Below are 15,955 nucleotides of genomic sequence, written 5' to 3' on the forward strand. Positions count from 1 at the left end.
TACATAAAGTAACAAATATTTCTTCATTTTACATAATTATACATTTTTAAGTACATTAAATAAGATGCATACAAACACAAATATAATTTCAATGAAAAAAGATAAATTACAGAAAACGCAAGAGACCGCCATTAGTTTGCAGGCAAGGACTCGAATTCGAAGCTTAAAACTAATACCCTAAAGCCTTGAGCAGAGCCAAGCTCTGCCAGCCTCTGGCTGAATAGATGTAATAGGCCTATACAGGGCCACGGAGCACAGTATAGACCTGACACCTAGCTCGTCTGCATTCTGTATAGTCTCAAAGTTCAGACACTGTTTTTACGCATTACCACAGACAATTGGTTGTGTCTGAAATGATTAGTATCATGGACCACGTTGCTTCCTGGCACAAGCCCAACGATCAAGGAGCAGATAACGTCGAAAATTCCGACGAAAGTGTTTGTTGGTGGCAGCGTAGATGAAGGGATTTATCATAGAGTTACCCCACACGAGCGAATTTGTGACGTCCCAAGTAAGAAAGGAAACGCATTCGTAGCGACATATTGCAAATATGACACTGGCCACTTGGACAGGCAGCAAGCAGACCAGGAAACAACCCACAAGGATGCCAAGGACCACAGCGGATTTCCTGTGTCTGGCAAATGTACGTTCCTTTAAGCCCGACCCGTTGGCTTGTGGGGCATTGTTGGATACATTTTCGTTCGGTAGTGCCTCGGTAAGCTGTTTGTCAGCATTTGCAGAAGTGTTGGATGAATCGGCCAGAGTGCCTTGTTCCTCAAGACATGACCCTGCTGAGGAATTGCACTTGTCTTGGCGTGGGGATTCTCCTTCGTTAGCTCGCTTGGTGGCTCGAGTAGATAGTCCGTCCGCAGGACTCTGCCCTACGATACCCTTGGATCTCCATTTAATGTTGGTATAGACAGAAACATTCAATGCAACCAGGACTGTGAGGGGAATGAAGACCCCTAAAATGTTTACGAACAGTGTCATAGCAAGACTGGACGTAAATTCCAATTCACAGTCTTTCTCATAATTCACCTTGTACTGCCCAGTTATAGGACTCCACGCAAACGCCAGTAGGGTAAACCAAACGAAGACCACTGCCCAAGTAACGCAGACGATAGTCCGATTCGCTTCTTGGTCTGAAACGTCTGATACTTCAGTCCCATGGTCACGAGACAGTACCGGTCCCAGCTGATCAAGACCATGTTTAGAATGGACATCACAGTTACAGTGTAGTCCACGACCAACCATATCTTACAAAGGACCTCTCCGAACGGCCAGTAGTCTTTGATGAGCCATGTCAGGTTGAAGGGCCACATGAGGGCGCCCACCGTCAGGTCTGTGATTGCAAGGTTCAGGATAAGAAGGTTGGCCACCCTGGCCCTGATGTTCTGATCTCGAAAGTACGCAACAATAACCATGAGGTTGCCGACGACAGTCACAGCACTTATTACAGAGAAAATCAGTGGCACTAGAGCGAGCCAGGCCGTTGAGTTAGGGTATCGTAATTGTCACCGTAAGAATAACTGTCGTCACTTGAAAAATTGATACTTGCGTTTAATTCCATTGTTGATAATATACGATCGAATGGCATATAATCCGATGATAAATCTCCTTCAGTGCGTCATGCTTTCACAATCGTAAATTTATTAGCCAATTTTCCATCCAAATGTAGAAACGCAGAGCGAGGAAGCTTTTACAAAATGTTTTGCCAGAAGAAATGAATGCGTTAATTCCAGTGCTGAAACACGACCGAATGATTAATTATCATTCTGATGATGAACTTCTTTCAGAACATTCTTCTGTTGCAAAGTTTTAGGATATATCTATAATTCTAAAAAATATATGAGCCAGTTTTCTACCTACATAAAGAAACACACTTGTCTTCCAAAACCCGGAGATGGACTTCGCAAACGTTTAATTCGCTTGAAGAAAAGAAAATTACGTTTTCCATTGCTGAATAAAACGCTACCGAAAGATTATTCCGACGATAAAGTTATTCGGGACGTTATGCTTTCAAATCAATTATCTTTAGATGGTTTTAGAGCTATCAGCCAGTTTCTTTACCCTTCTTGAATTGCAGAACGAGAATGCTTTCACAGAATATGCTTCGCCTGAGCACCGGTTGGAGGAATAATACTTTTATTCCATTGACGAAATACGACCGAATGATAGATATCTTGATGATAAACTTTCTTTCAGAATATTATGCTTGCATAGTCATATTTATGTTTTAATTTTTTCAGCCAGTTTTCCACCTATATAACGATCAAAATGGCTTCAAAGCACAAATGCCTCGCCCGAGGAATACGTATTGTAATTCTGACGAGACCATATAGTTCCTTCGAGATTTCATTTACCCTTGAATGATTCATATTCAATCAAAAACGTATATACTCCTCCCTGACAAAACAGATTTTACAACAGAATATTGGCGAATGTTGTCTCAACAGTTGCAAGATGTGTTCTTGTCAGCGACCTGCGGACGATATGAGCGCGAAATTGATTGAACTGTGAAAACGCTTTACATTGCTTTCCTTGGTACATGCTATGTTACATTTCCATGTATCAACCGGTTGTAAGGACGTCATCTCACTGATCTGTATGAACACGTTCAAGCGCTTGTCGATAGAGGGCGACCCAAACTCTCCCCGACGTGCGTAGTTGAGTTCAAGCTGTGAAGCTGTTATACGAAACTGCTCCGAGGTCGCTTTCATACATAGGATTCCGAACTTCAACATGGGATAATAATTCCAAATTCCAATGACCATCTATGGGTTGATTTGGGTACATGTGATATAATGTAGGTTCTAGTCTTCTGCTCACCTATATCTCACAACCACCATGCCCGCTCTCTTTCTCACTTGGATTAATTTTACTTACCTTTTCATTCCCACGTTTCTACATTTTACTTTCAACTTAGTAATTTCCAAAGTAACCAACACCTTCATTTCAACGTAGAATTCTACAAACGGGCCTAAAATGTACACACGAACTATTAAAAGTTCGTCACTTTGGTAAATAGTTTTGAAGAAAGGGTGCTACCAGCTTTCATCAACGATCACTAATTTTTGTAGAGTTTACACATATAAAAATAATGCACTGTTTCGCTCGTGTGTAAGAGCAGTTCGAGTGCACTCAGTTTAGTCAGTGCGATATCACCTATGTGCACTGACTAAAGCTACGGCCACAAGTACGATGCGTTCGTACGAATTCCAGAGTTCGTAGAGATTCGTAGATGGGGGCATAGTTTCTTACGTCTTTCTTACGTCCTTCTTAATGAGTTCGTACGAAAGCCTTTTAATTTTTCGTAAGAATGCCTTGAGTTCTTCTTACGTTATACTTACGGCGATCTTACGAGTTATTGTTCTCGCAAGATGGCCGTAAGTGTAACCATGTCCATGGTGTAACTGACGCCATTCTCAAGTCTTTCGTAAGAAGATGTTACGATTTTGGGGGACATTTTGTCAAGTAGCAAAGAAGCGATGCACAAATTGCATAAAGTATGTACGTACACCTTACGAGCACCTTACGAACGCCTTACGAACGCCAAGAGTCGTTCGTAGGAAGGCCATACGAATCTCCGTTCGTAAGGCGTTCTTACGAACTCCGTAAGAGCCTACTATGAACAACTTAAGGCGTTCTTACGATCATGGTAAGAACGTGAGGCTTTTAGAATTGTCTCTCGATCTTGCGTGGTTCATACGATGTTATTACGACGTTCGTACGGCTGTACGAAGAGAGGGTTTCGAACGAGGTTGGAAAAAAATCTTGGACAAGACCATCGACCAATCTTTGAACTTACGAACGGTCTACGAACGCTTGTTTCGTACGGCCTTCTTTAGATGATCTTACGAAATGGTCTTAAAACGTTCGTACGGCGTTCGTAGCAGCCCGTAACGGTATTTATGATCGAGGCTTAAACTTCGTGCACTGGCCTTGCGCTAACACACTCGCAACAGTGCATTTGTATAATAATTTCTTTAAGTTTCCTGTCTGCAAACGTACGTTTAGGGAAGTACTTATTTTTGTCAACCGATAACAGGACACACTAGTGTCCTGTTAATGGCCATGTCTACACCGTGGCGTACTGATGGGGGGGGGGGGGGGGGGGCTTCGGGCAGTTGAACCCCCAAATAAAATTCAAACGTGGTTTATTTCTAATTCCATACCAGTGATTTGCAAATGTTGCTGATTTTGACACGTGCCCCTTTCCTTTCTAATAAGTACCATATTCCCTTTGGATAAGTGCCCTTTTTAGTATTTATATAAGCCCCTCCCCCATTCAAAATGCCCCTTTAACATCTGATTAAAGCCCCTTTCAAAATGTGGCCTTCTCTCCAACAAATTCCCGATTTCCATTCTCACAAGGGCCTCTTTTCATTTCTGTTGAGTGTCCCTTTTCAGGTGCAAGAAGTGCCGTTCTCACCTATGATAGCTCTGATAATTGCCCTTTATACTTTGGCAAGAGCACTTTAAGTTTTTGAAAAGGGGCCGGTTGTCCTTTTAGGAGTGTTTTTAGTTTTTTCAAAAGCATTTGATGGCATAGTTATTTTCAATCATTTTTGCTGATGCTAATACAAACATTTTTATCTCTGGTAATGCTTATCAATGAAATTAATGTGCATTCAACACTGAGATGAACAAGGTTTATAACTGGTTTTCTGCCAACAAATTATAGGCCTATGCAGCTCAAAACTAAAAACTCAAAAATATGAGAGAATACCTTAATGTTTTGGTTGGTAACTATGACATACAACGAGTAAACTCTACAAAATTTCATGGAGTTCATATTGATGCCAACTTAATCTGGAAAGAACATGTGAATGACATTTGTCAAAAGATATCAGGGACTATCGGAGTATTGAATCGACTAAAGAAATATTTCCCCAACGAATTTTTAAAACATTATACAAACCACACATTGATTTTATCTCATATTACATTATATGCAATATCATCTGGGGCAATTGTGCATTATATGTAATATGTTGTCATTATAGTCTTACAAAGACGTGCTACGCATCGTAAATAATGTACCACCGCTATCCTTATACTGATCTTTAAATAAAAAAATTTAAAAAATTTAAAATGTTTTTAATAATAGTAATGTAAATAAATAGATTATACAGATTGCAGTTTTTATGTTTTCATATTTCAAAAACCTTTTACCCCCAACATTTATTAGTCTTTTTACTTTTAATTGTGCAATCCATAGTCACAGTACCCGTTCAACCAAAGATTACATTTGACGTTATACAAGTATAATTTTTCACGCAAAAGAATAACTTTCATTGGAGCAAATGCTGGAATGAAATGCCCAATCAGTTGAAACAAAATCAAAGTCACTTTCTCAATTTAAACGCAAATTCAAACATTATCTTTTGGAAACTAAAAAATAAACATATAAATAAAGTAGTATTGCCTTATGTTTGTATTTCTGTATATCTATATTTTTTCAATGTATAATTGTAACATTTATGTTCATAACATTTTAGATAATTGGGAATTGGCCACTGATGGGCTTCTCAGCCTGTGCGGATTCACCCTCATCTTCATATTTATTTTACACCCGGACCTTCCACCCAGTGTTTTTAATGTACGCATATGCATGTTCCCTCCTATTGAAAACACCCCCTAAGTCCGGTGTGTAAAGTCTTTTTTTTGTACTACGAGCCGGACTTTGGTGCGTGAAAAGTACCCCTTTACCCGACATTTTGGTAACACACATGGTATCCCTCCGTTGGGGGGGGGGGGGGGGGGCGGGATTTTACAATATGTTGTTTTGACATGTTTTGTTTTGTGTGTGCGTTTGTTGAAACGTTTTTTTTTATGCAAGTTATCTTCCCATTTTATGTACCACGTACTTTATGTAAATTTACTAAACGTATTTTTCCTTTACTGTGCAATTTTCAAGGTTGTAATATGTACTTGCTGTTTTTTAAAAAAGATGTGGAAACAATGAACTTGAAACTTGAAACTTGAAAATGGACACTTATTGCAAAGGAAAATGGGAACTTGTCAAAGGAGAAGGGGTACGTGTCAAAATAACAGGGGCGCTTATAAGAAGTTGAAAGGGGAAGGGGCAATTAAAAAAAAAATAATAGGGGCACTTGTCAAAGTATGGGCACTTTTCCTATGTAAAAATGGGCACTTCTTACAAAGTTAAAGGTGCGCTTTTGGGGGGGGGGGGGTCTGTGAAAGTACAAATTAATGAATAAATAAATGAATAAATAAATAAATAAATAAATGAATAAATAAATAAATGAATGAATGAATGATTAAATAAATACAACAAAATAATAATTCGTTTCCATTAGGCTAATGAATATATCACATTTTTTCAATGATGTCCAAGTTACTGTTTATAATACTTTACATCCAACATTGCGTGCTATAATAGTCCAATAAAGGCAGCCCCCCCCCCCCCCAAAAAAAAAAAAAAAAAAAAAAAAAATCAGTCGTAAAGGAGTAAAAATGGTTTGTATTTTTAAAGCAAAAAGAAAAAAATATATAATAATAAACCTTTAATTGAATCACATAACAATTATATTCCAATAAAAGAAAAGGAGAGTAAACATGAATTAGATTTTATTAACATTCCCTTATATTATCAATAGAGGAATTTATAATAACGATACACGCATATCGTGGTAATATTGTGAGAGGATGGGAAAGCGTTTTCTTTTTTAATAGCCCCTAAAAATTGGCGCACTAATGGAGGGGGGGGGGGACGCATCTGCCCCCTCCCCCGGAATGAAATTCTAACGGGTTTTTTTTCTTCTAATTCGATACCACTGATTTACAAAAGTTACTGAAATGACATGATTTTCCAGGTTTTGTTTTCAATTCTTTTGGTAAATTATACTTTTTTATGCGTTTGTTGGAAATTTAATCTCCACTCGCTTCGCCCGCTACGTTGTACCTGATCGTTCATACACCACTTTGAAAAAATGTTCCCCTGGGCCTGCATGTAACACGTAAGAGCGGTGGTGATGGAGATATTTCTTTTGCCCCCCCCCCCCCCCCCCCCCCCCCCCCCCGTAACCACAAATTGCTTCCGGCGCCTACATCACGAGGATCAGTCAACCACAACGCTTCAAAGAAGCGATATACAGTAATTAGCTTATGAACTGCTCATACAACGTACGAAGCAAAAATGTATAGCGCTTTCGGAGTTCAATCAACTCGCGCCCATATCGTCCGCTGGCCACTGACAAGAACACATCTTGCAACTGTTCATGCAACATTTTTCACTATTTGTTGTTGTAAGAATTCTTCTTGATCTGCATTTTGTCAGGGTGGAATATATACGTTTTGTTTTTTTAATTAAATATGAATCATTGAAGGGTATTTGATGTCCTGAAGGAACTTTATCGAATCGTCAGAATTCCATTACATTTTTGCAGCAATGGAATTAAAGTATCATCCTTCCAACTGGTGTTCAAGCGACGCACATTAATTATTTTGTGAAAGCTTTCTCGTTCTGCGATTCAAGTAGGCTAAAGAAACTGGCTGATAGCTCTAAAACCATCTAAAGATAATTGATATGAAAGCATAACGTCCCGAAGAACTTTATCGTCGGAATAATCTTTCGGTAGCGTTATACTCAGTAATGGAAAACGCAGTTATCTTTTCTTCAAGGGAATTAAAAGTTTGTGAAGTCCATCTCCGGGTTTTGAAAGTGCGTTTCTTCATGTAGATGGAAAACTGGCTCATATTTATTCAGAATTAGAAATATATTATATAACTGTGCAACAGAAAAGAAGTTCATCATCAGAATGATTATCAATCAATCAATGGGTCGTGTTTCAGCACTGGAATTAAACGCACTCATTTCTTCTGGCGAAACATTTTGTAAAAGCTTCTTCATTTAGGATGGAAAACTGGCTGATAAAAATATGATTATGAAAGCTTGACGTAATGAAGGAGCTTTATCATCAGATTATATTCTATTCGATCGTATAAATATCAACAATGGAATTAAACGCAAGTATCACTAATTCTAGTGATGACAGTTATTCTTACACTGACTCAACAGCCTGGCTCGCTATAGTTCTACTGATTGTCTCTGCAATATGCGTTGTGACTGTCGTTGGCAACATCATGGTGATTGTTGCGTACTTTCGAGATAAGAGCATCCGGGCCAGGGCTGCCAACCTTCTTATTCTTAACCTTGCAATCACGGACCTGCCGGTGGGCGCCCTCATGTGGCCCTTCAATCTCACATGGATCATCAAAGGCTACTGGCCGTTCGGTGAGGTCCTTTGTAAGATATGGTCGCTCGTAGACTACGTGGTGGGTGTGATGTCCATTCTAACCATGGTCTTGATCAGCTGGGACCGGTACTGTCTCGTGACCATGGGACTGAAGTATCAGACGTTTCAGACCAAGAAGCGAATCGGACTAATCATCTGCATTACTTGGGCAGTGGTCTTCGTTTGGTTTACCCTACTGGCGTTTGCGTGGAGTCCTATAACTGGGCAGTACAAGGTGGATTATGAGGAGGAATGTGAATTGGAATTTACGTCCAGTCTTGCTATGACACTGTTCGTGAACGTTTTAGTGGTCTTCATTCCCCTCACAGTCCTGGTTGTCTTGAATGTTTCAGTCTATACCAACATTAAACGGAGATCCAAGGGTATCGTAGGGCAGAGTCCTGCGGACGGACTATCTACTCGAGCCAACAAGCGAGCTAACGACAGGGAATCCCCACGTCAAGACAAGTGCAATTCCTCAGCAGCGTCATGTCTCGAGGAACAAGGCACTCTGGCCGATTCATCTAGCACTTCTGCAAATGCTGACACCGAGCTTACCGAGGCACTACCGAACGAAAACGTATCCAACAATGCCCCACAAGCCAACGGGTCGGGCTCAAAGGAACGTACATTTGCCAGACATAGGAAAGCCGCTGTGGTCCTTGGCATCCTTGTGGGTTGTTTCCTGGTCTGCTTGCTGCCTGTCCAAGTGACTAATGTCATGTTTGCAATATGTCGCTACGACTGCGTTTCCTTTCTCACTTGGGACATCACAAATTCGTTCGTGTGGGGTAACTCTATGATAAATCCCTTCATCTACGCTGCCACCAACAAACACTTTCGTCGGAATTTTCGACGTTATCTGCTCTTTGATAGTTGGGCTTGTGCTAGGAAGCAACGTGGTCCATGATACTCATCATTTCAGGCACAACCACTTGTCTGTCGTAGTACGTAAAAACAGTGTCTGAACTTTGAGACTATACAGAATGCAGACTAGCTAGGTGTCGCGTCTACTGTACTCCGTGGCCTTGTATAGGGTTAGCCTACTACAGCTATTCAGCCAGAGGCTGGTAGAGCTGGGCTCGGCTCAAGGCTTTATGGTATTAGTTTTAAGCTTCGAATAAGAGTCTTTGCCTGCAAACTTACTAATAATTGTGCAGGATTATAGTATTTCCACAAAAAGCGCGACGTTGGGATAGATGAATTATGATGATACTGAGAGATGAGATAATTGCCGACAATTTTTTTTAGAACATCATGAAATGTAACTCCCGGAGAGCGCCTTTATTCCGAATGGCTGCTGAAACTGAATCAGGGCACTATGTCATCAAAACTTGTTGGTATCAATGACCAGTTACACTAACTGTTAAACGTTGCTGAAATCGTGGCATCTGATTGGATGTGAGCTAATTTGTCATTGAATTTTAGCTTTAAAAAATAAATATATTGCTAACAACTGTTATGAAAGAGCGTCCTGGTACAAGTGGAACCAAAGGTTCCATTGTTGAATTCACATACAGTTCTTATAGGTCTTATTACAATGTTACCTCTCTGGTTTCAAGTATTAATTTTGAAATATTTAATATATCAATAACGCTATAAAGTTCTATGAGTTCCCAGATACTTTTTAAATGTATTTAGTTTAAATCATCAACAATCTCAATTGCCAGTAAAATTACATAACATATTTACAAATAATAATAATTATAATAATACAAGAAATTGGGGAAAGCTCTTAAACAAAGTTTATCAATTCATTTCTTGAAATGTAATGAAAGACGTTGCTCCTCTCTGCTATCCTGTATTCTACAATTTTCTTCACATTTGCAAAGGACATGGATGCTTTAGAATCCAGATTGTTGGAACTTACATCTAATAAAACGAAATGTTAATAATAATAATAATAATAATAATAATAATAGTTCGTCCTTATATAGCGCATTTCAGGACCGCAGGCCCTCTCAATGCGCTTTACAGAGATATATATTATTACCCCGGTCATCGGATTCATGCTAACCTGCACACAAGGTATGCACATTCTCCACTCCCTGTGGAGCATTCCAGCCAGTCGCCATTTTACAAGCGCCATTGCTAAACAGTAGTATTGCTATGGTGATAGAAATGTAGCTAAACTACCTGCATATCACGTCCCTCGGCATTGAAAGAGCATTTTGGAAAGTCTTAATATTTAGTCATTTTGTCATAATGCCCCTTGCAATACCAAGAGTATCATTATAAAATATACATACCCACCCCCCCCCCCCCCCAGATTGTGATGTTTTTTGTTCTGCTTTGCTATTAAATTCTACTCTATTTTGCTATATATTTTGCCATGTTGTATACATGAAATTCTTTGAGTAGAATGGTACAATTGATGTATACTATTGATGTCGATACTGCCTCTAGCTATCCCTTTGAGTAGGTATGTACACGTCTTTGCAGTTCCGGATTGGATTCTTGCCCCCTCCCTCTATTTCTCTCTTTCTTTCTTTCTGCCTTTTGTCCCTCTTTTTTCTCTTTCTTTCCCTCGTTTTCTCACGCTATTATCTCTGTTTCTCTTTATGCCCGGTAGTGTTATTTATGTAAGTTTGCTATTTATGTATGAATGCATTTTTTATGTGACACAGACAAAACGATCTTGTTATGTACCGTCTGCTAAGAGCTGGAATGGTGTTGAATCACTTTTATTAACATTAAGTTCACATCCTTTTAACTCTCAGCACACAATATTATCTTTATTTGAAGAAGAAAAAAAGAAGAAGAAAAAGAAAAATCAGTTTTGGGCCTTAAAAAAAAAAAATCTATCAAAGGCGTTTGATATTGTTGATCACTCTATACTGCTGTACTGCGTACAGTCATGGTTCAGTGAAAAAGCAATTGCCTCGTAACTGTAAGGCCCCAGGATCAAAACCGTGTCGATGTGCCATATTAGTGCCCTTTTGTGGGGCATTAATCCTCATTACTGTCATTTATGACTTAAGGGCGTAGATCCCCTAGTTGATAAGCATAGTAACATACACATGCTTTAGCAGCTCGCAAAACAAACACTGGCAAATTATTATTCAATAAAATCTGAGAATGTATACTATTATCTAGATCTATTAGGAATAAATCATTGTCAAAATAATTCCATAAATTGGGGTGAAAACAAAATATTTCATCTATATGGGCGACAGTGTATTATCAAACAATGATTTTACCAGACTTATCTTATTGTACTATTGTATGGGGAAATTGTGCAACCACTTCATATTACAAAAACGTGCAATACATAATATTACAAACTCTCATTTTTTAGCTTCGACAGATTTTTTTTCTTCAAAAACTTAACACTCTAAAAGTATCTGATATTCATGTTATTCAGGTCGCAAAGCTTATGTACTCTTATTTCAAGGGTGTTCTGCCACCAGTATTTAATGAATTTTCATAACGAACAAGTACGCCAAAAGATATCAAACCAGAAATCCAGTATTAAACCTACATGTTCCCTTTATTAGTATATCTGAAGGACCACTGTGAAATACACTGGGTCTAGGCTTTGGACTTCCCTTTTTGTTGAACTTAAATCTTGCCCATCACTTAATTTTAACAGAAAAAGAGAAAGAAAATATATCATTAGCCCCTCTTGTCATGACCATCGAGCAACTTATTCCTTTGTATAATGTGTGTTGCACTTATGGTGTTCGTTTATATTCCGTTTGACTTTACTTTGTTGGTTTGTTGAGTTATATTCTGTGCTTGTACATAATTATTGTCGAATAAATATATATTTGTAAGGGTTCTGTCAAGAAAGGCTGATGGCCTATAAGCTATGCGGTTCCCTTCCACGTTTTCGTTTTACTGTAATGTATTGTTTATATATACATATTCTACTGTTCATATAGTTCATGTTCTTAATGGAATGTTTTTAATGGAATATGGAAAAATAAAACTTCGACTTTAACTTCAACTGATGCCTATGTCTATATTGTATGTAACGAATCTCGAATATGGACTCTTACTTGACATTTGGTTTGATACAAGATTTGGTAAGGCTTGCAAAATTGATCAAAAAGCTATCAAAGTCTTTTGCTTTGGTCAATAACGTATGAAAGAATTATATTCGTAACTTGAAAATGCTCATGTTCATTTTCAAGATAAACTTGAGTTCTGGTAAAAAAAAAAAAAAAAAAAATTCTCACAGAATCGAACGAACTTACACTGAATGTTTAAGATTACAAATAAATGTCATTTGCCAAACAATTTTAGTAGAAAATGTGCAATTGCTAAGTAATGAACATAAAAAGATAAGGAAATCAAGGTGTCGGGTCCCGACACCAATTTTGTAGTCCCATGTACATCTTTCTGTGTAAGTGCTAGTTACTTTACCAAGACTGGGCCAAATTTATTTGATTTTGAAGATTCCAGAACTTTGCAGTACACACCAATACTTACATGCTACATGATCAACTTTTCTGATCCATTCCACACCTTTTCTTTCACAATGCAATCGCATGACCAGAACTCAACTTTATCTTTAAAAGACACTGTCATGGCTTCGTAGTTTACTGCTTATAGGAGGTCATGTCCTTCTATAAATCCAGGAGCAGTGAGGGTTTATGATGGAATTGCTATAATAATGGAATTTCAATCTTTTGCTAAGTGTTCTCAACCTTTTCAATCATTGACGATACTTCCAACAAGGAGGTTTGTCGACAAACCTATGTTTATGTGCGTCACATGACGCGTTTCGATGCGTTTCAGACCAAGGTTCAGACAAACCTTGGTCTGAAACGCGCCAAAACGCGGCGTCATATGACGCACATAATCTAAGTTTGTCTACAAACCTACTTTGTGAATTCGGGACACAGTATTTGTAGTGGCGTATCCAAATATTAATTAATAGGAGGGGTGAAGTCCCTCCAAGACGGATATGGGGTAAATGTAGACTGGGTCCTGGTACATACAAATTGTTAACAATGACGAGTTACATTAACTGTCATAAGCAACTGAAATCGTGGCATTTGATTGGCTAAGACTAAATTTTCCATAAAATTTAGCATTCGTGTTTTATAAAAAGTTTTATGAAACCTGGCCCTGATTCCGGTCGTTTTAAATGTTTACCTTTAAGTTCGTACGCGCACTCGCCCCACTCCCCATAAATTAGCATATCCCCTCCCCTCCACAAAAAAAGGGGAAGGGGGGGGGGTCTGTATTCTTGCGTTATTCCTTTTTTTTAGCAACTCTTGCAATATGTATTGTTTATATATGTCACTTATTATTTGTATATTTATATTTCTAGTATTTCATGTCAAACGTTATTTTTGTTTTGTTGTAATTGTTGGTAATGTTGTTGTTCATGTGTTGTGTATGTTGCAGCATATGTTGCGTCATTGAAAGCGGTTCTTTTTACTGAATGACCTACCATGCCTGATGTATAAGACATTAATATATAAATCAATAATTTAATAAATTCTGTTGTACATATAGCCAGTGTTTGAGGGGGCGCGCATGTCACCAAGATTTACGAATATAAAGAGACAATATACAGACAGTTGACTGTCCTGGGCAGTTCCTCATCTCTCTCTTTCTCTTTCTCTCTCTACCTACACAGTTTCCATGGGACCTACATTTCACATATCCATCAATCATACCCCTTGCATGTTTAATGTTTGCTGTGTTTTTCTTAACTCAGGAATGGAAGGTAGATTGGTAGAATTGGGGTATTTGTTGATTTTTTTAAATAGATGTAAGCTTTGATATTTCCAAGAAGCATAGATGGGATAATTCCTTTTTTTCTCATACTGAACAAATTACAAAACTCGCACAAGGGTATACATAATTTAGTTGTTAACTGTATATATAAATACGCAACGAACATGGCCTACTTTCTATTCGCCTCTAGTCTCATTAAAAGATCACTCACGTCGTCGATGAAAAGCAATCAGTTTCATCTAATGCATTACTTGGTGACAGACATGTTCAGAGCACTTTGCTGCTTGCCGTTCTTTTATTTTTGTGTGCTGAAGATAATTATTTGAGGGCCATTTGCCAGTAGATTGGAACATGTATTCATGGCGTCCTTTGGGATGGCTGATTAATAGTGCAAGGAAAATTCAGCTCAATTTAATCAAGATTAAATGTCTCATCTTGGAAAAATATACTATGCATGAGAATAATTCATGAAAATAATGACCCGCTATAGAGCTTTAATTCTCGGCATGGAAAGTGCCAAAGGGGCATGTAATAGCGCAAGGAAGAGTAATGCTTTCAGCTTAATTTAATCAAGACTAAATGTCATTTATCTTAGTAAAATATGCCATGCATGAGAATAATTCATGAAAATAATGACCCGCTAGAGCTAATTTTCGGCATAAAGTGTGTCACAGAGGCGTATTTTTAAAGGATTACGATGATTATTATTAATATCATTATTATTATTAATATGTTAAATGGTAAGGGTATGAATAATTTCGTTGTTAACTGTATAAATAAATACATAACAAATATGGCCTATTTATTTTCCTCTGATTAATTGGTAACTCACGTCGTCGATGAAATGCAATCAGTCTGATGTTGTGATGATGATGATGATGATGATGATGGTTAGAGTTATTATCATTAATATGTAATTTTTGCGCACAAATTAAAATGTTGGCAAAAGCCAAAAACAAAGTCCTTAGATTTGCCGACATGGCTAAAATACCTGTCATTTCTTTATTAATAATTATTATTTGTAGACGATGTTATAACGTAGGAATTTGAAATTTGTCAACAGATATGAATATTTTAACCAGGATGAGTCACAGAGCCACCCCATCTCCCGCTCCCTTGCATCATTCACTTAAATATACATACATATATATATATATATATATATATATATATATATATATATATATATATATATAATCCTACATGTTGTATGAACAGGGCATCTATATAACCCTAAACGGTTCATTAACAGGATGTTATATAAACTGGTATATTACCCTTACCCTAAATTCAACACAATATAGAGAGCAGTAATTCTATTGTTCAAAACATATACATTATTATTATTACATACCTACCTCTGTGGTTATTTTGATTATAAACTGTTTCATGAAAGAAAAAATGTACAATCATGTATAATTTAAGATTTATTCATGTTCATTGTTCATTGATTGATGTAATGCATGAAGTGTCTTGTATCGAAGGTCTTGCTTTGTATTACTTACTCAAATATTTCTTGCAATGTGAATTTTATGAGGAAAGAAATAAAATATCATTAAAAACAATGCATCTTACAGCGTCATTATACTGGCCATATATTAGTATTTAAAAAAAATGAGTCAATAAGTAGACATACAGTGGCATAATCAACAAAAAATTTTGGGGGATCAGAACAAAATCCTTATCTTCACCAAGTAGCATAATGCAAGGGAGCGTCTTCCAAAATAAGGAGGGGGCACTACCCCCAAAAGAGCACTTTCTAGAAAAAGGGGCGACTACGATTGTGATTAAACTACCAGGTATCATATCAATATTTGCTTCTTTCATACTTTGCAGTTAGGTGTGATGATCTGAATGTTATTTTTCGAGTGTCCGAAGCGAGCGAGCAAAAATGTTAAGATTTGTGAGGTCCCAGTGCAAAAAATTACATTTTTAATTAAAGAAGACCAAACAAAAACCTGATGAGTATTTAGCACAATCTAATGAAGACAGACTGAAAA

At 37.7% G+C, this 15,955-nt stretch overlaps 3 protein-coding genes across 3 annotated transcripts; 1 reads left to right on the plus strand and 2 right to left on the minus strand.

Annotated features, from left to right (window-relative positions):
• Positions 1–363: 363 nt before the first annotated feature.
• LOC115925073 (5-hydroxytryptamine receptor 1A-like) lies at positions 364–990 on the minus strand. Its single transcript, XM_030988226.1, has one exon. The coding sequence runs from the start codon at positions 988–990 to the stop codon at positions 364–366; it is 627 nt and encodes a 208-aa protein (XP_030844086.1).
• Positions 991–1,052: 62 nt separating this feature from the next.
• LOC115925074 (5-hydroxytryptamine receptor 1E-like) lies at positions 1,053–1,424 on the minus strand. The gene has a single exon (XM_030988227.1). The coding sequence runs from the start codon at positions 1,422–1,424 to the stop codon at positions 1,053–1,055; it is 372 nt and encodes a 123-aa protein (XP_030844087.1).
• A 6,685-nt stretch (positions 1,425–8,109) lies between these two features.
• On the plus strand, positions 8,110–9,171 carry LOC115925075 (histamine H1 receptor-like). Its single transcript, XM_030988228.1, has one exon. The coding sequence runs from the start codon at positions 8,110–8,112 to the stop codon at positions 9,169–9,171; it is 1,062 nt and encodes a 353-aa protein (XP_030844088.1).
• The last annotated feature ends 6,784 nt before the right edge of the window (positions 9,172–15,955 follow it).

This window comes from Strongylocentrotus purpuratus, unplaced genomic scaffold (genome assembly GCF_000002235.5).
Source record: "Strongylocentrotus purpuratus isolate Spur 01 unplaced genomic scaffold, Spur_5.0 spur5_scaffold_17, whole genome shotgun sequence".
In the NCBI taxonomy this organism is placed as follows: Eukaryota; Metazoa; Echinodermata; class Echinoidea; order Camarodonta; family Strongylocentrotidae; genus Strongylocentrotus; species Strongylocentrotus purpuratus.

What these genes read in the sequence shown, in the direction of transcription:
- LOC115925073 (XM_030988226.1), bottom strand. Translation starts at nt 990, where the DNA reads ATGACACTGTTCGTAAACATTTTAGGGGTCTTCATTCCCCTCACAGTC.
- LOC115925074 (XM_030988227.1), bottom strand. Translation starts at nt 1,424, where the DNA reads ATGGTTATTGTTGCGTACTTTCGAGATCAGAACATCAGGGCCAGGGTG.
- LOC115925075 (XM_030988228.1), top strand. Translation starts at nt 8,110, where the DNA reads ATGGTGATTGTTGCGTACTTTCGAGATAAGAGCATCCGGGCCAGGGCT.